General features: G+C 39.8%; 1 protein-coding gene across 1 annotated transcript in view; it reads right to left on the bottom strand.

The window, feature by feature from the left end:
* Positions 1–24,288, bottom strand: part of LOC109932547 (dual 3',5'-cyclic-AMP and -GMP phosphodiesterase 11A-like) — a 293,291-nt gene that overhangs the window by 30,685 nt on the left and 238,318 nt on the right. The window contains exons 16-17 of the mRNA XM_048599206.1: positions 12,148–12,248; positions 2,560–2,637 (exon numbers count right to left, since the gene is read on the bottom strand). Coding sequence (XP_048455163.1) covers positions 2,560–2,637; positions 12,148–12,248 — 179 coding nt within the window. The remainder of the gene's footprint in view (positions 1–2,559; positions 2,638–12,147; positions 12,249–24,288) is intronic.

The following is a 24,288-nucleotide window of genomic DNA, read 5'->3' as shown; positions in this document are numbered from 1 at the left end:
AAGAAGGGTCCAGACCCGAAATGTCAGCTTTCCTGCTCCTCTGATGCTGCCTGGCCTTCTGTGTTCATCCAGCTCTACACCTTGTTATCTCAGACTCCAACATCGGCTGTTCCTACTATCTGATTGGAATTTGTACGGTGTGCTTTAACAGTGCCTGGGTATTGTACTTCAGGCATCATGTAAAATTGGTACAAGCTGCATAGGTAAACAATTGCTGAGTGCAGCCAATACTCCCCATATTTTTCATTGGTTGCGTACATCTGCGGAGGACCCACTGCAGATTAGCTACAGCTACTTCAAAACAACCTGCACCTCATGGAGGTGAGGTCCGATCTCACTGCTAGATGTGACGGGTTTTCCCCCAAATGCTCAGACAGCTGTCATCATGGCTGCTCAGCTTCCACAAACCTCCAAGGCTATCTCCAATATCATGAACTGAAGGTTAGCAGGCTTCCATTCCCATGCTGCTACCTCTGAGGAAGCATCTCCGACAAGCACTAGGACAGGCAAAGGCACACACAAGATCCACATGAAAAGAATGCAGAAGGCTGATACGATTATTAAAAACGTATTATGCTGTGATCGAATTTATAGAATTGGATGAAAGCCTTTTCAAGTGTTTTTTGTTTTTGTACCAGCAGAGAGACGATAATGTGATGTTCAGTGACCAAGGGAAGGCAAGAAGTGTGGAGCTGTTAGTGAATGGGAAGTATGGTTAAGATCACTTGTGTTGCTAAATTACTTCATTACGTATAATCTGGGGATTAAATGGTTGTCTATGATATAGTCTCCCTCCCACTAAGTGTTCTATACTTCCTATAGCAGCAGGTTAGCTCAGTGGTTAGCACTGTAGCCTCATAGTGGCTGGGACTTAGATTCAACTCCAGCCTTGGATGCCTGTCTATGTGGAGTTTGCATGATCTCCCTGTCGCTGCATGGGTTTCCTCTGGGTGCTCCAGTTTCTTCCCACAGTGAGGGTTAGGTGGATTGTTCACACTAAATTGTCTGGTAGTGTCCAGGTTAGGTGGGTTAGTCATGTAAAATGTGGGTTTATGGGGATAGGGGAGCTTAGAACAAGGGCATCAGTTTAACAATAAGGGATCTACCATGCAAAATAAAGATGAGGATAACTTTGTCTCTCAGAGGATTGTGAGTTTGTGAAACTCTCTTTCTCAGAGAGCCTTGAAGGCAGTTTAATTGAATATTTTTAAGGCTGAGGTAGATAGATAATTGACCACCAATGGATTCAAAGAATGTCAAGAGTAGGAAGCAAAGTAGATTCAAGGTGACAATCAGATTAGTCATGATCTTATTGAATGCAATTCAGCTTGATTGCACGAATATCAACAATTTGTAATTCCTATTTGGTCTGTTCATACATATGAAAGGATCCCCTTAAAATCCTTAAAATCTTACCTTAGATGATTTTGGGAATCCCCAAGGAGAGATAAAGTGAATTCCAAAGGGTTGTGGCAGAGTTTACAATTGATCACTGGAGCAGTGAATGCACTTTCATGGGTGGGTAGTTGGTGGGAATTAAAACATACAGATTTGGTGCTAAATGCATACTGATTGCTTTGTTTAATTCTTATATACCATAAAATTTGCTTTCATTAAAAAACATGAAACCCTATGGCATGGTTCTATTGGTTGATTGCTGGCTTGTCAGATTTCTCTTTAAAAGTTAACATTCCTTGATAGGATCATAGATTTTGATAGTTGCAGGCAATGTTGATGCCTTATTTTATGGTTGCAGTTGAAGTAGCAGCAATTGGCAGTTCTAGTCATGAGCACTTTTGTGAAGTGGAGACAAGTCAAACATTGATTCTCGCTAGGGTTGAGGTAAGTCTCTTAAAACCTTTTGTAGGAATGGTCTTCTGCTGACAGTTCTTCTCCTCCCCCTGCTCCTACTTCTAGCAGCGTGTCCTGCTCTGTATGACCTCTCTTCATTATCCCAATCCTGCTCAAACTACAGAAGAAATCCTGCCAGGCCACCTAAGTCTGAAAATAACTTGTTTCAGTACATGCCCTTAAATAAACGAAGAAAGGACTTTGACACCAGCCAGCCAGAAACAATAATTTAAAAAGTAATGCAAAAACATCAAAGTTAAACCCCAAATATTTAAATCTCACATTCATCCTATTTTGCTTTCATGTTGTGATCAGAATGGTCATCCTAACTACATTTTATCCCCCCTAGCTTTGAGATATTCTAATTATTTTAATTCAGTAAAATCATTATGGAAACTGGATAGAGCAGGAGAATGGGACGAACTGGATTGCTTTCAGAGAGCTGGTATAGATTCAATTACCTCCACGCTCTTTGTGCTGCTTAGAGTCATTAGGTGCATGTGTGCAAATCCCTTTACCATGATGGCATTTGATGTACTTCTTGGAAGTGTTCATGCACATTTTGGACCCCATTGAGTTTTCAGAAACCATATAGCACCTAAAGAACAGGTGGGTTATGGCCCAATTTCTCCCCTGAGAAATTTGCTTTATGACTGTTTCAATATTTTTTGGCACATATTACCAGGCAATTAATATAGATCTCTTGACCTGAGCATTTCTCGTTGATCCTTTATGTTCCAGTTGTACTGTCCTGAATTAACAAGTTCAAAAAACTTCATTCTTCGCCTAAAAAAGAAATATGTCAGTTTTTAAGTTCTAGATTATTTCTAGACATTATGTTGGTAATATTTGATAATTTGTAGTTTTCTATTGAAATACATGTAAATACAATACTATATCTACTAGTTGTGATATAATTATTTCATTCTCTGTTAGAAATACTAAATTCAGCATTGCTAAATTGATGCAAAACCAAATGTACTAATTGCTTAACTCAGAGCAATATTTAATGTTACGTAGCAGATTAAAATTGAACTCTATGCATCGCAACACAGAAAAGGAGCAAATTTAGTGCAGACTAGTTCAAATCCTCTTATACCATAGCTGTTTCGAACACAGTTTGGGGAGATGGTTATATTAATTTCCATTTTATATTGATGGAATTTAATTGCTGCTTTTTTTACATATGTGTTGGCACAGAAAATAAACAATATACAGTAAATCCAGTATAGGTCGATACTTAAACAGAATGTTATTTAATATGTTTTTCCTCTTGCTCAATCTGTAGCAAAAAACCCCATTAAATTCATATATATTCTTTTCTTTGGAGGAAAAGTAGAAAAGGATCAGTAGAATATCTTTTGAGATTAATGAAGGACATGTGGCAATAATAGGGCAGGCTGAAGCTTTATAATTGGGATGGATCTCAGAAGAAATTGTCTTGAGAATATTTTGCCAGCAATGATACTGTTGTAACTGTTTCCAGTTGGAAGAACATGACCATAGCAGAAAGCTGTGCAGAGAGCAGGCTGCAATGTTCAGCACACAGTGAAATTTCAATGCCAGCCAGTTTTCTTTAAAGCAGTAAGCCATTACCATTGTTGTCTGGAGTACTGGGTGCAGTAGTGGTCACTACATCCAGAAGGGAATTAATGCATTGGAAGCAGTTCAGACAAGGTTTACTAGACCAATACCTGGAATGAGTGGATTGCCTTATAAGGAAAGGCGAAGCACAGTGCTCCTGTATCCTTTGGACTTTAAATGAATCAAAGGAGACCTAATTGAAACATACAAGATCCCAAAGGGACTTGACTGGGTGGATGTTGAAAGGACCAGTTTTGAAGAATGGTCACTGGACTCCAAATGTTAACTCTACTTTCTATCCACAGATGCTGCCAGGCCTGCTGAGTTTCTCCAGCAATTGCTGGTTTTCTTTCAGATTTCCAGCATCTGCAGTTCTTTGTTTTATTTTAAGATATCAAAAGGATGTTTCCTCTTGTGGGAGAATCGAAAGCTAGGGGTCATAGCTTTAAAATAAGGGGGAGCCCATGTAAAACAGTGATGAAGAAACTATTTTTATCTCAGAGAGTCGTGAGTATTTGGAACTCCCTTCCCCAAAAGGCAGTGGATGCAGAAACTTTAAACTTTTTTAAGGCAGAAGGAGATAGATTCTATGAAAGATAGGGGATATGCAGGAGTATGGACTTGAGGTTAAAATCAAATGAGCCATGATCTTATTGACTGGTGGAGCAGGTTCGCAGGGCCGAATGGCCTACACTTGTTCATACGTTCTGAGCTCAACATATAAACTTTACCTTTTAGAAACAGGTTCAATAAAACAATCCAAAGTTTTCACTGGCAGGGTTTGGCTCAAAGGAAAGTGAATAAGCTTGATCATTTTAATTCTTATTTTTCATTCTTTACTGGCATATAAGTGTTGCCAGAAAGGCCAGCATTTGTTGATCTTCCTTGGGTGCCTCTTGAACCGAGTGACTGTTTGACCACTTCAAAGAGCAGTTGAGGATCAACAACATGACTGAGGTTCTGGAATCACAGGTAAGGGTGGCAGATTTCCTTCTCTAAAAGCGCATCAGTGAACCAGATGGATTTTTGCAATAGTTGATAATAGTTTCATGGTTTCCATTACTGAGACTAGTTTTCAATTCTAGAATGAAGTTACAGCAGCTACCACATTGGACACATTTCCCCAGAGTGTTAGTCTGGGATTACTAGCCCATTACCCTGCAATGCCAACTCTTTCATTTGAAAGTGCCCTTCAGCCCATTTTATCTCACATTTCTACATTACCTGCTGTACAATCTTTTTATTACAGCACTTAGCTATTGGCTTTGAGTTCAAATAATTACTTTATTTTTCACAACCCATCCACATGTTGACAGGTTGCTGCATAAAGAAAATATTTCCAACACATACCCACATTTGCCATTCACAAGTTGTAACTCATACCATCTGGCAAATCTGAAAATGTTGTTTAGTATTTATCTCATTAAGCATTTTATTTCTCTATAAGGGTCCAAAGAGATGTTTCTTTTCAAAGCTGAAAGGTTCTAATCTTTTAAATTGTTCCTATATAGCTCATCACTCTAACACCAGGGATCAATTATTCTGCTCTACTTTTTACAATCTCTGGGGCTTAGACAATGTTCTTATGCAACCAGAAGTGAATGTGATGATATTAGTGTTTTTTGATGAAAGTGCTGTGCTGCTTGAGCATATCCTGTAAAAAATTTGGATTCCATTTGTACAGTAATAAAAGTCAGCATCTTGTTTGTTTTGTTTTTTGCTGCTAGGTACTCATTAGACATGTTGAGATATAAGTTAGTTAACACCCCTTGGTTTCTTTCAACTTCTGCCTCACCCTGGAAGAAAATGGTGTAAAACATGTTGAGATAAAATTTTCGTTAGCATTGACTTCTATACTACTGGAGTTAGTCAGTTTCAATGCAAGCAAATATTACCCAACTAATGAAGGTCCCCGCTTATTGTTTACTTCCAATATTTGCTTTTACCTATTTTGAATTTTGTTTGCTGTCCTCAGCACAATTGCAAATCCTGCTGAGTTTATTTCTAGATCTATACTGCACCCACTGAATCCAAAATCTCCATCTAATCCCACCCAACCTTGTGCCGTTTGCAAAAATAAATTACTATTCAGCAACAGAGAGCAAACCAAGGTCACTTACACTCATGATTTAGGATCAGGACAGTTTCCAGTACAGTCCAGGTAGCAGAGGCAGGAGAGATAGACTACTCAATTATCGCCTGATTTTGAACTTGTAACTTTTACAACAATCTTTTGCTTTCTTCTTTTAAACTGGATGCTAAATTAACAGTCATGTCTTAACCTTGGCAATCATTGATGTTAATTTGCTTAAATAGCATTTGTTGTATCAAAAAACTTCTGCAGTCAGAGTATGGCCAATATAGTTTGTAAAGACTTATAGTTTATAAATTAATTTAATGGATACAGGCAAACCAAATCACAATAATTCCACATTACTTCTGTTTTGGCTTTATATTATGCCTATTCAGAATTTTGTAAGCACAAAAAATGGGAATATTTGCAGTTTTAATATCGATAATTTATCAATAAAATAAAAGCCTTTGAAGCTAAAGCTGCAGTTTATTCTCTGGAGAAAGCTGGTTGAATTTATAACTTTGGCAAATGAAAATTGGTTTGCTTCTCCTCACATCAAACATTAATTGCTTTCTTCTATTTGATTACTATTAGATGTAGTTTATGTGAACTCATTAAAAAATGTCTATACAAATGAATAATAATAGACAACATCTGGAAAAGCAATCAAAAGGTCTGAACCACTAAATACCTGTGGAATCATTCAGTGAGAATTCCCATTGCCACAAACTTGGATCTTCTTTATCAGCACATGCACTGCTGAGTTAATACCTGGAATATTAGCTCCAAGGGTTGTACTAAATACAGGATTTAAGCTCCCATCTTCAAAATATTTTCAAAGATCTAACTTGTTCATCTGTTGGGCATTCATTGAATCATTCAAGGTTTTTAGAATAAATATCAGAATTGAATACACATTGTAAATCCTGAATTCTATCTATAAAAGCATTAAACCTGATTGAATCACTAGCATTATTTATAGTAAGGATGCGACTACTGCTATGGTTCCAAACTGAGGTTTAATGGTTGTTTGCCTTGAAACATAGATATGATTTGCCAGTTTTAATTACTCATATATTTGATATTGTGTATCCCCTAATTCATTTTAGTCATTTTTTTCTACCTCCACAGACCACATTCAATATATAGTCATGAGATGAAGTAGATATCATGCTCCCAGATGTTTACCTGATGGTTTTGGATTGACCACTAGTGACTTAATGAAAACGGATCGATAACACAATAACTAAATTAGGTCAGGACACCAAAAGAAAGATTGTGAGCTCATCAGAAGCAAGAATTATCATATATGTGAGATCATGAAATGGATCTATTTTAAATTTGAACAATTGTAATTGTGTTCAGTTTCACCCATACACAGCCTTTGTTTAGAACACTTGATCATAAAAAGGTGCTCAACCTGATGACAATAACAGAGCTTCCATGTTTGCTTTTCAAATATCAAGAATGTGAACATCCATTCCAAAATCAGATTTTCCTGTTAACAAGCACAAAAGCTGCTCACCCTAGGACTGTGTTCACAGAAAATGAATCCCATTTAAAGTATTTGGGCAGGAGAAAATGGATCTTATATGGAAAAGGGGACTTTGTGGTAGGAAAACTGGAGCACAAATATCTGTCACATTTCTCTGTACTCAGATACTGCAAAGTGTTTAAAGGAAGAAGCCAAACTGACTTGATTTAGCCAGAAGGGAGGGTGTCACAACATCAGAGCCATGATTGGGATGCGATTGGGGTGCATGCTAACTCAGGCAGGGAAGCAGATTTTGGTTGCTACACCTGACACATGTGGGAGGGGGCCAATAATAAATGGAGATGGAGCAGACAATGCATCCATCTAAAACCGTAGCCATGTTCCCACTGCTGGTTAATTTCAGAGGCAGCAGGGTGACAGGGTCAGGAACATGTAAAGCAGAAGTGAGACAATTAAACCTGTTTAAAAAAGTCCAGATTAAAGCTATTTTGATGATCTGCTTAAATGCGGTAGGCTGGATTGGGCAACAGGGATGTGGGAGACACAATATTGTACTAATGTCCTTCCTGTTTTGACATTGTTATGTGACCTAAGTCATGAAGCACACTCACTGTAGGCAACCATTTTACAAGGAGTTCCAATAAAGCCAGATACAAGCAACATTGTACTCCATTTAAATCTGAACATTATGTTCAGATGTGGAGCTGAGATTGAATTTGAAGAGCTATAAAGAAGCACAGCTTTTAAAAGAAGGAACACAGATTGGTTCAGTATTGCTGAAAGCTGCTAAAAGCTCCTGGAAGACACTAAAAAGGAAAAATGAGCAAAGAAGCAGGTTGCAGCTGAATCCCAGTAGCAGTATTTTTTTTCTTTCTTGGCTACAGTCAAAATGAAAGGTGAATGATAAAAAAAAGGATGGTTTTTCTCTTACAACAGCAAAACCACGAGAATGTAACAGATTTAATTCATAATCCAGAGCAGCCACAAACAGCTAAACATTCATAACTGTTGGGGAGAGACTATTAAAATCCCTCTGAAGAAAAGAAAAACATAACAGACTGTAGCAATTTTGACAGCCTTGAGGACATGCTCTGAATTCCAACTGTATATAACTTATGAGTCGTATGTGTTGAACACTAGGATTCAAGATGATAAAGAGCCTTTGATCAGAATGTATCTGCATTTATACAGCTCACAGAATCCTGTGAATTGGGCACCTGAAAGATGATCTCAGAGATTGAATGATTTTCATTGCGGTAGGATATCTTATGCCTATGTTACTGCTAAGGAGAGAGAATCTCACTCTCAAAGTTATAAACAAATATGTCTAAGGCAACAGCAGAGTTACCTGAAAATATTATGAAACAGAACCAGAGGGCATATCACTCCAACCAAAAGGTATTGGAGGAAAATCTATATGTGCGATATGTATAAATACACTGACAAAATAGAAGTTAATGAGGTTAATAATAGTTCTGCTAATGCATGAGAACAGTTGCTTGCACAGTGGGATACTTGAGTAATTCACTATGTAAAAGTGCAAATTATTCTTTTTTGTTTGTCTTTGTATGAAAATGTGATCTTTTTGATTGAAAGCCAATATTGCATTGATGTCCTTCCTGGCTTGCCATAAGCCATGTGACCCAAGCCATGACGCACGCTCACTGAAAGCAGCCATCTTAAAGCAGTTCAAATAAAAACACAGTACAGGCACAATACAATTGCGTATTCCACTGAACATCTAACAGGAAGCATGGGACCCTTGTAGCTTCAGTGGGTTGCCTGTTATGAAGGAGTTGGTACCTCAATGATACAAGTGCTTCAACATAGGAAGGGCAAGAGATAATAAAGCACAGGAGAGAGAAGCTGGAGGCACTGCAAAGAGGACACACACATTGCAAGAGTTTCTACTGGGTAGAATTCATGCCTGGTCTCTCATAGAGTAGCCAAACTTGCCATTCTGTGCCCGTTCACCAGCAGGTTCAGGAACAGCTTCTTCCCAGCCGCTATTAGACTGACAAATGGACTCTCTAACTTCAAGTAATGCTGATCTTGCTAATATTGATCTTGGCTAGTGCATGTCCTGTGCAATGTAACCTGCATGTCTCTGTCTCAGGTTTTTTTTCACGCTATGATCTGTATGTCCTTGATTACTATGATCTCTCTGTACTGCTCATAAACAAAGCTTTTCACTGTACTTAGGTACATGTGACAATAAATAAATCAAATCAAATCAAATCAGTTCCAGGGTCGAACATTAGGAGGCCTGCTGCTGGGAACCAATAACATGTAAGAAGAGGCCAATAAGATTTAGTATTGGCAGCACAGTGCTCTGTTCTGTACCTCTGCTCTGAGGCAACCTTGCATGTCACTCTGAATACTGGTGCCTGGTTGTGTCAGATGTCTGGGTTGTCAACTTTTTCTCACATTTCATGACACCCACGTCTGTGAACCTGATTTTACAAGTTCAACATATATTTTCAAATCACAACAGATCATTGAATCATGAATGGCACTGCAACTGTGTCTGCGCTACGGCCTTGCAGTGGTATTTCTTTGTATCTTTCAGCCTTGCCTTTCTGGTGGGTTTTGCTGGCCATTTCGTCTCATCAAAACACGTCTCTCCATGCCCCTGTTACCCAGAGAAGTGCTTCCAGGGAAACACCAGAAAACCTGGGACCACGCTTCCTCTAAATGCAAACACCGATGAGACTCCCTGCCGTGTTCTGCTGTTTGATACATTTCAAATTGACTGCTGCTCTCCATCTAAATATAGTCCTGCATTTCAGCAGCAGGCACCTTCCCACTTGTGGATCCCCATACCCAGCTACCCACATCCTGTCCTTATCTAACCCTGCCTGACCTGACATTTGTCCCATTGACTTTAAACCAATCCCTTTGACCAGCCCAGATGGACCCAATACTCATCACTGACCCGACTCTGTGGATCTTATGTGCCTCCGCTGACCTAAAATCTCCCCAACTTGACAATCCCACCCCCAACATAGGCAGATCCTACAAACCCCCATCCCATCACTTCAATCCTCCTCATTTCTGTCCTAACTAGGTGACCCCTTATTCTGAGATTATGCTGCTCTTAGACTATCCTTCAAAGGGAAACAACCTTTCCACACTTCCTTTGTCAAGTCCCCAGAGAATCTTATATGTTTCAATAAGGTCACCTCTCATTCTTCTAAGCTCTAATGAATACAGGCCCAACCTACTTAACCCTTCCTCTCCTCATAAATTTTGTAGTTCTGCAGCACAAAAGAACTGTCAAAATAGTGATATAGTTGCACATTTCTGAGGAGACCCTACTGAAATCTCCTCTCAGAAATGTAGAGTTCGCTTCTTTTCCTAAAAAAGGAAGGGCGCATGCCACTCCTTGGAAAACCTGGCCCAGGAATTCAATCTTGGCCCATTTTACTTGTCATGGAACCTCTAATGCAGAGGAGATAAAATTCATGCAAAAAAATGTCTAAAGGTTAATTTAAAAATTTGGTTCAAGTCCGGTGCCTTTAGGTTTTGAATTTAATTTAGCTAATAACTCTACCATAAAGGTTTAGCCAACTGAACTATAAATTGTTGCACTGTAGCTGTCAACATGTGAAGATGCAGTGACCCCTTTAGACTTGGACAACAATCACATCTGTGCAAATTCAACTGAAGTGAGTATAGCCATTACCCTTTTAACCCCTCGTTTTAAAATTTCATCTTGCTTTTCATTTCTCCCCTCACAGTAGGATGTCTCTGACTCTGTGCTAATGAAGTACTGTTTTAATGCACTTTGACCTTGTAATACTTACAATGAACCTCAATCTTACAACAGTTTTAGTTCTTGGAAAGAAGAATCTTGAATTAATATAGTCTTAAAGGTCAGAGTCTGCTGCAGAAATCCATGTTCCAAAATTGCCACAAAATGTAAGTTTAAAATAAAATGAGCTGACTGCTGCATTAGTGATACAAACATATAACCCATATTGGCCCTTTTCAGGAAGTGTTTACCCTTGAACTGATTTCTTCATTTATTTTCAAACCCAATATTTCATTTAAAAAGGCATATGAGATCCCAGAATTTTCAATTGAAGAATTGAATACAAAACAAAAATGACTGGTTAGACTTTAGATGTTCTATTGTGGCTCAGTTCTGGGCACCAAGCTTTGAAAGAATATTAAGAATTTAGACAGAATTCATGGGAGATTTACTAGAATTATTCTATGGCAACAGACTTCAGTCATGTGAACAAAGTACAGAAGTTTAGGATGTTCTCCATACAACAGAGTTAGCTAAACTGTTGGTAACAGAGGACAGATTTAAAATAATTAGCAAAAAAAAAGAGGTGGCATGAGGGCTCTTTGAAAAAAAGTGATATGCTATCTGAAATGCACAGCTTGAAAGGTGGTGGAAGCAGATTCAAAAGTAATATTCAAGGAAGGAAAGAAATACAGGGCTCTGGGGAAAGAGCAGGGGTAAGAGATTAATTGGATCACTCTGCCAAAGAGATGACACAGACATGGCATGTTTCATGATCTCTTTCTGTGCTGTATTCAATGATCAGTGTTAATTGGTGTAAAAACTAATTCAATACCATGGATAAAGTGATCGAAAAGGTTCATCATTTTTGTTTTTCACTGTTTACTCAAAGTAATGCCAGCCACATAGCACATAAAAGCAGCCACATTGTTGCATTGTCTTTTGGTTAGAATAATCCAAACATAATACTACGGCCTTGCTCTCTCTTTACAGTCCTGTCTCTTCCTCAATTCCTCAAATTCTGGGATCTCATATGCCTTTTTAAATGAAATATTGTTTTTTAGTGTCATTTTATAATTCCAAATATGTGTGTATTTTTAGTATTGAAAATCGTAACAGGTTTAATTTATGTACGTCTGATTGAAATAAAGACCAATTAATTTCTGCCGTGTTCCCTCAAAGGCTAATTTTAATTTATTAGGTGAAATCCAGGATCTCCATCTGAATTATGAGAACAAGCTCAGCCGATTCAATTCAACATCCAAGAGCCAGTAAAATCAATAAATATTATAACTTGCATAAAGGCATCCTTTTTAACCTGAGGATTTATTTTCAGATAAGCAGAGGTGTGGCTACAGTATTGAAATTTAAAAAGGGATGAATACCTACTCAAAGTAGAGTGTCAGATCAGTTGCTAGTATTGACTGTTTCAAAAGCTGCATGATGTCACTATACACCCTGGAAGACAGACTTGCAAAAATATTGTGCCCCTGTCATGAGGGAAAGGAAAAAAATGCAGTTAAAAATATTATCAATACAGTTTATTACAGAACATTTAGAACATTCGTAATATGTGCTATCCCATCACTGACAGCCTGCTGGGGAGGGCTTCGAATTAAATGCCCGTATAGAGTTGGCAGCCATGGCTTCAGGGCTCCTGCTGCAAATGTCTTGCTGTTTGCTGGCCAGCTGAGCTGATGTTTTAATTGACCCAAAAATTCCTGTCAATGATCAAGGAAGCGACCCAGCTGTTAATGAGATTTGGCCTTGTCCATCTAATGTCATTAATACATTGCCCCGGGAGTTGCTGGTAGTGGGAGATGGAAACAGCAGGGCACCCTCGAACTGAACAAAGAACTGTGGATCACCTTGCCACATCAGGTTTCAGTTCTGGAAAATAGATAAAGCAGGATCTGAAAAAGGAAGTATTACTTAGGATGGTCAATACAGTTTCAGGTTAAATATAGAAGGGGAGAATGTAACAAAAGGTATGAAAGGAGAGCCAGAAAGGAAGAATACAAGTTGTTTAATGTTTTCTAACATTTTTAAAACTCCAGTAAAAAAACAATTTAAACAATGAAGGACTGGCGTTCCACACGTGTTAATAGTTAATATTCAATCGCAGAGCTGTTAACTAGCAGTAATAAACACTGTCTCCTCATTAAGAGGGTTGTTGGACTTGGGAGTAATTTATATTCACTTTGGGGTAGGTTGGCAGGAGAGCATGAGGCAAAACATAATGTGTGACATGTCATGTGCTCTTTTCCTTGCATACACTTGCTCGCCCCCTACTCCATTACCGTCTCACTTCCAATGGGGGCAGTGTTGGGTGGCCCAATTGCCCTTAGGCCAATTGAGGCTGATAGGTAGCAATTTCTCACATGGCAGGTGGGGGAGGACGCCAGGTTTGAAGTCCGCCAGGTCCCACTCCTGGAATACTATTGGAAAAGAGGAGAGGTTGCCCTGTTTATAGCCCTCCCTGGGCCCATTGGAGGGCAGACTCAAGCTGTGGTCCACAGCTCTGGGTTACCCATCTCAAGTGGCTTGTGTGCTCCCGCCAACTGTATGGAGAAGCCCTCCCTCCCAAATTACTTCTCAATCTAATTCCTGTGTGAGATTGGATTGCCTATAGCCCAGTATTGACCACCACTCTCAGTTGGGCCAGAGATAGTGGGCAGATTGCAGAGCTGGGACATTCTCCCCATATAGGTGTGGAAGATTCATTCTGGACCACGTAATGCTGTGGGGCAACCTGCAGACATGGATTGAATTCTCAATTGACCTTTTCAACAGGGAGAGGCAGAATAACAGTGGTCAGAAAAATGCTGTCCTTTCTGCAGTGAGTTTACTTCTTATTTATAATTCAAACACATGAACCTAATGCAACTCAATGCCTTTGACTTGGTTGTCAGGTAACAAGTGACCATTTCTTGTAAAGTTAACACACATTCCCAATACCAACTTCTTGATTTCCACATTTAATCACAAGAAGGCTGGATACATTAGAATTCAACAAAACTTTGCTAAAAGTGTAAAAACAGTAAATGATGTGCTTGTTTTTCTTAAATTCACTCATGGGGTTTATCATCTCTGGCTGGGTCAGCAATCATTGCCCATCCCTAGTTGCCCTTGAGAAGGTGGTGGTGGGGTGAGCTGTCATCTTGAAACACAGTGGCCTGAATGACATGGGCTATAGCAAGAAATGTGGTCAGATCATGTGAATAATCCAGCGAAGCCTATCTCAACATCAGGAGCAACTCACTGCATCTTTTAATTAAGTTCCACACGTCAAGGTGAAATTCTTGCTGGCAGTGGCGAGTTGACAACGAAGGGAGATTATTGATTGTTAATGATCTTATTAACTGCAGATTGCACTTCTTTCATATGCAGCTTCCATTCGGACCATCCTCTATAAGCAAACTAAACATCGAGAATTCTCCACATGGATGTCAGAGCAGGTACCCGGCAACTGTGAAGAGACTCCAGGTTCCTTACCATACAACAGCATCTCAGGGCACCAGTCCCATGCACTCCTTATTTTAAAGGGGTATAGTTTAAAATGCATTGTAGTAATGAGTAATAATAAGTAATGTTTTTCCTTGCTATTTTTTAAAGGATAAATTTGATTACAATAAATAGTTATTCTCCTGTTAATGGCAAAACCTGGAGTGAAATCCACACTCCAATTCCAGTAGGTTATGATGACTTGATGAATAGTGGGGCTTGATTATCAGCACCTTCTTCGCCTTTGAGTAATGAGAAAAGGATGTTTCGTCTTGTGGCCATGCCCAGAACTAGGAGCACTGTTTAAAAGGTAGGGATCATCATTTTAGGACAGGGATGAGGAGAATACTTTTTTTCCCATAGGGTTGTGCACTTTGGAACTCTTTGTCTCAGAATGTGGTGGAAGTGGGGTCACTGAATATTTTTGAGGTAGAGGTAGATAGATTTTTGTTAGGCAAGGTTATCAGTGATAGATTACGATGTGCAAATCAAAACACAAACAGATCAGCCATAATCTGAATGAACCAAAAACAGAAATTGCTGGAAAAGCTTTTCAGGTCTGGCAGCATCTGTGCAGAGAAATCAGAGTTAATGTTTCAGCTGGAGTGACCCTTCTACAGAGGAATGGTTCTGAGAATGGGTCATTCGACCCGAAACGTTAACTCTGATTTCTCTCCGCAGATGCTGCCAGACCCGAAAAGCTTTTCCAGCAATTTCTGTTTTTGTTTCTGATTTACAGCATCCGCAGTTCTTTCGATTTTTATTTTATGATTTGATTGAATGCTGAACCATGCGTGAGAGGCCATATGGCAACTACTGCTCCTAATTTGTATGTTCAAAGATACTTTTGTAGAAGTACTTAAAGCTTTTCAAAATTACCTTAATCAGAGAGCAAATAAAATTATTGAAAGAGCCAAGATTTCATAGAAGAATACACTTCTGGGCATTCCAAAAATAATTTCATTAGAGATCTTGACAGATTAGTGGAGAACTGAGACTATGGTGATTTAAAATCTGAATTTGTAAGAGTAGAAATGTTGTTGGAATTGCTGATGAGTCTTTCTCAGATTTATTACAAACAAAAGAAGACCTGACTCTAGAGAAAGCCATTCATGTGAAACAGAAGTCAAAAAGAATACAGATCAATACTAAAACAGATTAGGAGAGACCATTCAATTTTTAAGGTATAAAACCATAAAAGACACAAGTGAGAAGCCAGTACCAATAATTAGGGCAGGTATCCAACACTAAAAGTCCTTGTCAGCATTACTGAGCAAAGAAACCTTATAGCAGAGACAGTGCCCATTTATTAAATGTGAATGATTCATCTGTCACACAATAGGTCACTATCAGAAACTGTGCAGCAGTAAGGCATATTCACAGAAAATCAAGAAGTCAAATATCTATAATCACAAAGTGGTTAGTGTCGTAGACAGACTGCAACAGTAGGAAAGTTTTAAGCATTACTTGGGGAAGTAGGTGATGCAGAATTTTCATTTTGTTAAACTGGTACTTGTGTCAAAAGTCATCTCATGAATTTTAGTTAGATGCTTGGTCAAATGTTTCTACATCATTGCTGAAGCTTCTCATTTTGCACGCATCAAGATATTTTGCAAGATGTCACACTGTGCCTGTTCCAACTCAAAAATAAGTGACAGCCATTTGCTGTTTCATTTCTCAGGGCAAAGCCCTAACCAATCAGCAACAGTTTAAAATTTAAACAAAGCCCAACTATTAACTGTCAGCCAGCATTTATAGGTGTATTCTCATTGGCAACACCTCAAACAGTGACAGTCCACTTGCCAACCAATTGGCACTCTGCTGTCATCCAGTATAAATGTCAGTTTTCCTCTTGATATTGTGTCCTTGTGAAATGTCCTAATGAGTGCAACACAAAGAGTTGCAATAAAATTCACCTTTTTTCAGTAAAACACAAATTATGTAAGACCAAATGACTACTTGTCATGATACTATCAGAAAGTGAACCATGGTTGAGAAAACACTGTCAACAGCCAACAACAATGCAAATACAAGATCCAGGAAGCATTTCATTGCAGATTAAAGGAATGCCATGAGCAAATCTGCAAGCATTGTCAAACAGAAGAAAATGTGTACATACTTCACAATCAAGAATTCTCATTCAAGTAGGAATGTGCATCTTCAGCTTAATCTTCTTCAAATGGTAGAAGTACTTAAGCTGGTTAAAGTCAAACAAAAACTTGTCATGAAACAGCCAGTCAAGCAATAACTAGTCAAGGAACACCCTGTCAAGGGACAGCTAGTAGAAGATTTCATAGGGCAGTCTAGACCCATGGCAGAATGCAAGCAGAAAGTAAAGTTCATTGAAATTAGTTATGTTAACTTAATAAATTTGTTTGATCCTGTCAACGAGATGGGAATCTATAACTACACTAGTTTGGCAGAAATGTTTCTCACTGCTATGAAAAACAAACTTAATTCAGACTGCACAAATCAGCAAAGTTTGAGAGGAAACATAAGCAATAAGATAGTCAATGAGCAATACACACCACTTGAGCCAATTAACAAATCTTTAACTGAGATAACTCAGAATGCAACACAGCTTGGAAAAGTAATAGCTATGACAGATTTAAATCTGATGTTAGATGCTGCGTGACTTTTGAAGAGACAAGTTCAAACTGAACATTTGATGTCTTTATCTTTGCAGGAAGAATCCTCAATGATAGTGACAGATATCCTGCCAAGCTAGAAACAGTCTTGTAGGACCACAGTTGGTTTTGCAAATAGTGTAGTCACTGAGGGGGCATGAGAGAATGTCCAAGCCAATTAAAAGAGAAGTAAAGGGTCTACATGGAACATTGATCTACAGGCAGATTGAGAATAGAAATCTGCTAACACAGATTGAAGCTGTGGCACATGCCACACCACAGGTCCATCACTGAGAAGGGACAATTAAAATCCAACAATTCAAGATACTACAAAGAAGAGATTGCCCTTTTCAGATCTTCAGAAGATACTAGAAAGAAGAATTTGTACATTTCAGCAAGGAAGTCCTACCTTACAAAGGAAATCCAAGAGATTATAGGTACTCCAGTTGTAAGAGTCCTACAGACCTCAAATTGTCAGGAAAAATAATCAAAAACAACAGTCTCCCACCCAGCAAACAATCAATCTTGCAATTCTGAAGAAAACACATTCTTGGAGGATAGTGAAACATCAAAATCACCTGAATTTGTAAGTCAGAGACTTTGAGGGAAGATGGGGTAGTGGCAAATATAATTATATAAACAAACCTATAATAGTAATAATGGGCTAAGGGCCTGAGGAAAGATGTATATAAAGGTTAATGCTGAGAAATGCCAAAAGCATCACTGACTTTGGTGCTGTCACATGGGCTTGTGAGCAGAATAGCTTAAATTCTACTCCTCTGATCCTAACATCCAAGTCTTCCTTTTCCTCTCTGTCAAAACTCTAGCATATCAAAGTGATCTGTAACTTGCTCCTAACATGTAATTAACTATGTCTTGTTCAATACAAGAGGCTCTAGATTCCTACATTTAAAATGCGTGGTGGTAGAAAAATGCGTGGTACATGTTGAGGTGCAGGCTTGGTTTGGCGGCAAATAGGACAATTAGGAGTCTGCAAATGAGTATAGATAAGTGAATGGAAAGAATTTTGAGAAATGGAATACAATTTTGTGAAACGTGAACTTGTTCACTTTAACAGGAAGAATAGAAAGCAACGTATTATTACAATGGATGAATCACAAGGCAGTTTTAACAAGTCATTATGAGGATAAATTGAATGCGTTCATACTTGCAAGGGGACTGGAATATAAAAATAGCAATGTTTTGCTACAGTTGTACAGAGTGTTGCTCAGAACACATCTAGAGTATTGTGTACAGTTTGGACTGCTTATTTAGGAAAGGATGTAAATACATTAGAAGCCATTAAGAGAAGATTCACTAGACTAATACCAGGGAGGAGGTGGTTAGCTCACGAGGAGAGGTTGTGTCTATATCCTTTAGAGTTTAGAATAATGAGGAGTGAGAGGATCCTGATAGGATGACAGGGTGAATGCTGAAAGGGTGCTTCACGTTGTGGGAGAGAGGGAACACAGTTGCAACATAAGGATCTCCTATTTACACTCGAGACGAGAACTTTTTTCTCCTCAGAAAGCCATGAGTCTATGGAACTCTCTTCCTCAGAGACTGGGGAGAGCAGAATACTTTTAAATTAAAGGTAGAATAGATTAGTGACTAACAAGGGAGTCGAAAGAAATCAGGGGCAGGGCGAATGTTGAGGTGAGATCACAAACAGATTGCCATGATCTTATTGAATGGTAGAGCAAGCTAAAGGGGATGAATGGCTTACTCCTGTTGCTAACTTGTATATTAGCATCTGTCCTCACCTGAGGTTGCTGTAGTCTTTGCTATTTGCTATTTGCTGCATTATTATTTTGACAGCGATTTGGGCCATTGTAATTGATGAACTATCATGTGGGGTTTAGTTAGTTACCAATAAGTACATTAGGAAAATATGCCTTCACAGCTCAAATCATCAAAACATTCAGTCAATGTTTTATTCTCATTAGTACTTTACTCTATGGCCTTTGTACTTTGCAGGATTAGTTATAAAAGTCTGCTATCAAATTAAATTTTGTCACCACCAACTGTAACCAGAACAAATTATTTGCTTGATTATTAATAATTATTTGTATATGAAAATAGTTAATTTCAAATGTTAACCTCAATAGTTTTTTTTGAAGTCTGCATAAAATTTCAAAATGCACACCACAGTTTATATTTTCTTACTGAAGTCAAGTGAGAATCATTTTCCTTTTGAATACCTATGAAATAGTAAGGAATTTCAAAGAATTCTTTGACAGACTTTGTTGTTTTGTTTTTCAAATATCAAACTAAGGTTAATGCTAAAAGTACTGCAAAGGCAACTGTGTTACTCGGAAGTTTGAAGAATTAAATTATGTATCAATTCACAACATCTAGAATGGTTTCTGAGGAGTTATTTAGCTGGAAGGTGAATATTTGATATGTCTTTCAGGGTCAATGTGGATTTTTACTTCAACACTTGAAACAAACCCACTTGAAATAAAGGTGGACTCTCACTTAATTTCTTTTTATCCTTATTGTAACTCAAAATGGTGCTGGATTATAGCCACAAAGCACTTTTCACTGTATCTTCAAGATATATGTGATAATAAATCATTCATTCTAAACATCCTCACTGCTTAGCATTGGCTATTAAGACACAAAGAGCTAGAATGTGTACTCAGTGATGTGCAGAACTGTATAATATGTATCTTATCCAGTATTGAATTAATTTTTTTTGACAGTTTTCTCCCCTCCTTTTAAGTATATTGGCTCTTCACTGAGTACAGTTCCACATGTTCTTTAGTGCCTCAGCTTTAATCCCAGTCAAGAATGTCTGTAAACTGGTTGCTCTTGCATGGGAATTACTAATAAACTGATTCCATTTTCAAGATAATAAAGTAAAACAGAGCATGCTGGAGAAACTCAGCAGGTCTGGCAGCATCTGTAGAGAGAGAAACTGAGTCAACATTTTTAGTCCAATAGGAGTCTTCTTCTGATCTGTTCTTCTCACCCTCACTCATCCGAGGCCTCACTGATCCTGGGGCTCTGTTGGGTGCATTGCCAGCTGCTATCACTGCTCCTGCTGGCATTGTCTGGTGCTGCTGGCCTCTGATTCACTGGAAACTTTCAAGTTAAAACTTCTGTCTCTCCAGCGTCCCTGATCACACCAAGCCATGGGTTTGCCCACTAGGCAATTAGTGCAGAGAACCTTCATGAAATTTGGTAACGTGGAGCTCTCACTGGCTGTCCAGCAGATAGACAAAACCAAGTCTTCTGGATTAATTTCCACCCTTAGGTACTGCCTCATGAGCAGAAGTGAGTCTCTGTCTCATTATTCTCTCTCTCAAACAAGAGGTGCCATGTCGACTTTGTAATGGCCTTTATAATGAGAGACCTAAGCTCCAAGGGGATAGAACTCATGATTAAGCTGCACACAATACTGCTTAGATGATGTGGCCAATTCTGGGCCTACACCTTGGGAAGGATATAATGGCCTTAGAAGAATTTTAAAAAATTTATTCATGCGTTGTGGACTTTGCTGGCTAGGCCAGCATTTATTACCCTTTCCTAATTATCCAGAGTGCAGTTAGCAGTTGACCACATTGCTGTGGGTTTGGAGTCAAACATAGGCCATGCCAGGTAAAAATTGCAGATTTCCTTCTTTAAAGGACATTAGTAAACCAGGTAGGTTTTATAACACTTCACTGTGGTTACATGGTAACACCCAGACTAACTTTTTACATCAGATTTTTATTGAATCCAAATTTCACCATCTACCATGGTGGGATTTGAACCCATGACCCCTGAACATTAGGCTGGGTTTTGGATTACTAGTCCAGACATATTGCATCTCCACCTCTATCAGAGTCCGCTTGCCAACCAGTCAGCATTTTCCTCTCCTGAAGTATAAATGTTAGCTCTCCCCTTGAGTTGGGATTTCTTGTAAATTGAGCTGATGAGGGCTGAATGAAAAGCTTTGAGTGTGTCTTTTTGTCAGAATTTTCCGTATATATTCAGTTAGGCTAATAGGCGCTTTTGAGGTCTCAAAGGGTATTTGTCCTTGCTCTTTTGTGAGTCACCCAGGCCCAGGTTATGGCCACTTGCCTGTGGACATGAGCCATGATTAACAGGGGAAGCTGCCAATTTTTATTGGTGACCGTGGAACAGCTAGAATCTCGAAGGACCATGGATATCTTTGGGAAGACGAGTTATGGTAGCAGAAAGGTAACAGAAACCATTTCATGTACTCTTTTCACCAAGTCGTATTACTCATTAAAATTGAAAATGCAGAACCTCTATGAGCAACTGAAAAGGAATGCACAAGGCCATGAGATTTAGACAAATGTACCATAGGCTTGTCATTAGGCAGAAGGGGAGGCAATTATTATTATTATTATTGTATGGTATTATTGCTGGACTGTTAATCCAGAGACCCAGATAATATTCTGGGGACCTGGGTTCAAATCCCGCAATGGCAGATGGTGGAATTTGAATTCAATAAATATCTGGAATTGACAATCTAATGATGACTTTGAATCCATTGTTGATTGTTGGAAAAACCCATCTGGTGCACTAATATAACAAGGTGTAGAGCTGGATGAACACAGCAGGCCAAGCAGCATCATAGAAGCAGGAAAGCTGATGTTTTGGGCCTAGACCCTTCATCTGAAATGGGGGAGGGGAAGGGGATTCTGAAATAAATAGGGAGAGACGGGGAGGTGGATAGAAGATGGATAGAGGAGAAGATAGGTGGAGAGGAAACAGACAGATCAAAGAGGCGGCGATGGAGCCAGTAAAGGTGAGTGTAAGGTGGGGAGTTAGGGAGGGGATAGGTCAGTCCAGGGAGGACGGACAGGTCAAGGGGGCGGGATGGGGCTAGTAGGTAGGAGATAGGGGTAGGGCTGAGTTGGGAGGAGGGGATAGGTGGGAGGAAGGACAGGTTAGGGAAGTGGGGACAAGCCGGGCTGGTTTTGGGATGTGGTAGGGGGAGGGGAGATTTTGAAGCTTGTGAAGTCCACATCAAGCAGATGTTCACCTGCACATCTGCTAATGTGGTATACTGTATCCGCTGTGCCCGTTGTGGCCTCCTCTACATCGGGGAAACCAAGCGGAGGCTTGGGGACCACTTTGCGGAACACCTACGCTCGGTTCGCAATAAACAACTGCACCTCCCAGTCGCGAACCATTTCAACACCCCCTCCCATTCCTCAGTCGACATGTCCATCCTGGGCCTCCTGCAGTGCCACAACGATGCCATCCGAAGGTTGCAGGAACAGCAACTCATATTCTGCTTGGGAACCCTGCAGCCCAATGGTATCAATGTGGATTTCACCAGCTTCAAATCTCCCCTCCCCCTACCGCATTCCAAAACCAGCCCAACTCGTTCCCGCCTCCCTAACCTGTTCTTCCTCCCACCTATCCCCTCCTCCCACCTCAAGCCGCACCTCCATTTCCTACCTACTAACCTCATCCCGCCCCCTTGACCTGTCCGTCCTCCCTGGACTGACCTATCTCCTCCCTACCTCCCCACCTACACTCACCTTTACTGGCTCCATCCACGCCTCTTTGACCTGTCCGTTTCCTCTCCACCTATCTTCTCCTCTATCCATCTTCTATCTGCCTCCCCCTCTCTCCCTATTTATTTCAGAACCCCCTTCCCCTCCCCCATTTCTGATGAAGGGTCTAGGCCCGAAACGTCAGCCTTCCTGCTCCTATGATGCTGCTTGGCCTGCTGTGTTCATCCAGCTCTACACCTTGTTATCTCAGATTTTCCAGCATCTGCAGTTCCTACTATCTCTGGTTCACTAATATCCTTGAGGGAAGGAAACTGCCATCCTTACCTGGTCTGGCCTACATGTGATTCCAGACCCATAGCAATATGGTTAGCTCTCATCAGCCCTCTGGGTAATAAATGCTGCCTAGCCAGGGACAGCCTCATCCTATGAATGAATAAAGGAGATCATGACTACGTATATCAGAATGAGTGGGAAAGATACCGAGCAAAAAGCATGATAGCTTTGTTCAAAGCTGACAGCAGTAATTTTTTTTTCTCTATTTTTATTTGCAGGCATTCATTAGAGTATGGTTCAAGGTGAGGCAGAGTATTTCTGATATGAAGTGTTGTGGACATTTAAAATCCATGGTCAGGCTAGTCTTTAGTGTTGAAATGCAATTTGATATGTTGACATTTTTCTGTCTTAACTTGCAAGCAGGCCCACAAGAGAGATCAGTGGTCACAGAGGAGGTTATTAATTGTAGCTTTGACCATGCTTTTGCTGTCATTAGTGCTGTAGAGTTTCACCAAGAGGAATACACTTTGTTGAATTGTTTAGCTGGATTCTGTACTCCTATCGATGAGCTTGTCAGCAGGGCTAGAAGCAAGAAGGAATTCTGTGTGGGAAGCTTGTGGCTGCCTGTGTCATGAAAATGTGTAACATGGGCTTGGCACAGGATCAGATGGCATTGGGAAACCCTCGCCACCTGATCCTCACACTGGACAACACACCATATTTAAATGACAGAAAACCCTTTAAAATAGCTTAAATTTGCATGCTGTCTTTCTGAGGTGGAATTGCAATTAAACTGGTCAGAATTTTTCAAAATGTGTGACTATTGCAACATAACGTTTGTGAAACTTCAAGTAAGAGAAATCTCTTTGTAAAAGCCTAATTGGTAACATCTTTGGATTTATCTGTGTTTGAAGATGTTACAATCCACCCAGCACGGTACACCATGGCTCCAGGGAAGCTTGCTCTATGACTTCTCCAGGCCTTTTGATAATACTGAGAGATTCCATTTCAGCTGATGGCAGCGAAAGCCTAGAGAAATTCACTGCTGTCAGCTGGAAGCTTTGAACAAAACTATCATGTTTGTTGCTCAGTATCTTTCCCACTCATTCTTATGTACAAGTGGTGATCTCCTTTATTCATTCATAGGATGAAGGTGTACCTGGCGAGGCAGCATTTATTGCCCATCCCTAATTGTTTTCCTGTGCGGCGTGGTTTGTCTGTGCTGTGTTGTTTTCCTGTGCAGTGTGGTCTTCCAGTGTGGCATGGTTTTCCTGTGCAGTGTGATCTTCCTGTGCAGCGTGGTTTGTCTGTGCAGTGTGGTCTTCCTGTGCAGTGTGGTTTTCCTGTGCTGTGTGGTTTGTCTGTGCTGTGTGGTATTCCTGTGCTGTGTGGTTTTCCTGTGCGGTGTGGTTTTCCTGTGAGGTGTGGTTTGTCTGTGTGGTGTGGTTTTCCTGTGTTGTGTGGTTTTCCTGTGTTGTGTGGTTTGTCTGTGCTGTGTGGTTTTCCTCTGTAGTGTGGTTTTCCCGTGCGATTTGTTTTTCCTGTGCGGTATGGTTTGTCTGTGTGGTGTAGTTTTCCTGTGTGGTGTGGTTTTCCTGGGTGGTGTGGTTTGTCTGTGTGGTGTGGTTTTCCTGTGCGGTGTGGTT

Source organism: Rhincodon typus, chromosome 7 (genome assembly GCF_021869965.1).
Source record: "Rhincodon typus isolate 14 chromosome 7, sRhiTyp1.1, whole genome shotgun sequence".
NCBI classification, from domain to species: Eukaryota; Metazoa; Chordata; class Chondrichthyes; order Orectolobiformes; family Rhincodontidae; genus Rhincodon; species Rhincodon typus.
The sequence above is the reverse complement of the archived record's forward strand: the minus strand, read 5'-3'. Positions and strand labels throughout refer to the sequence as shown.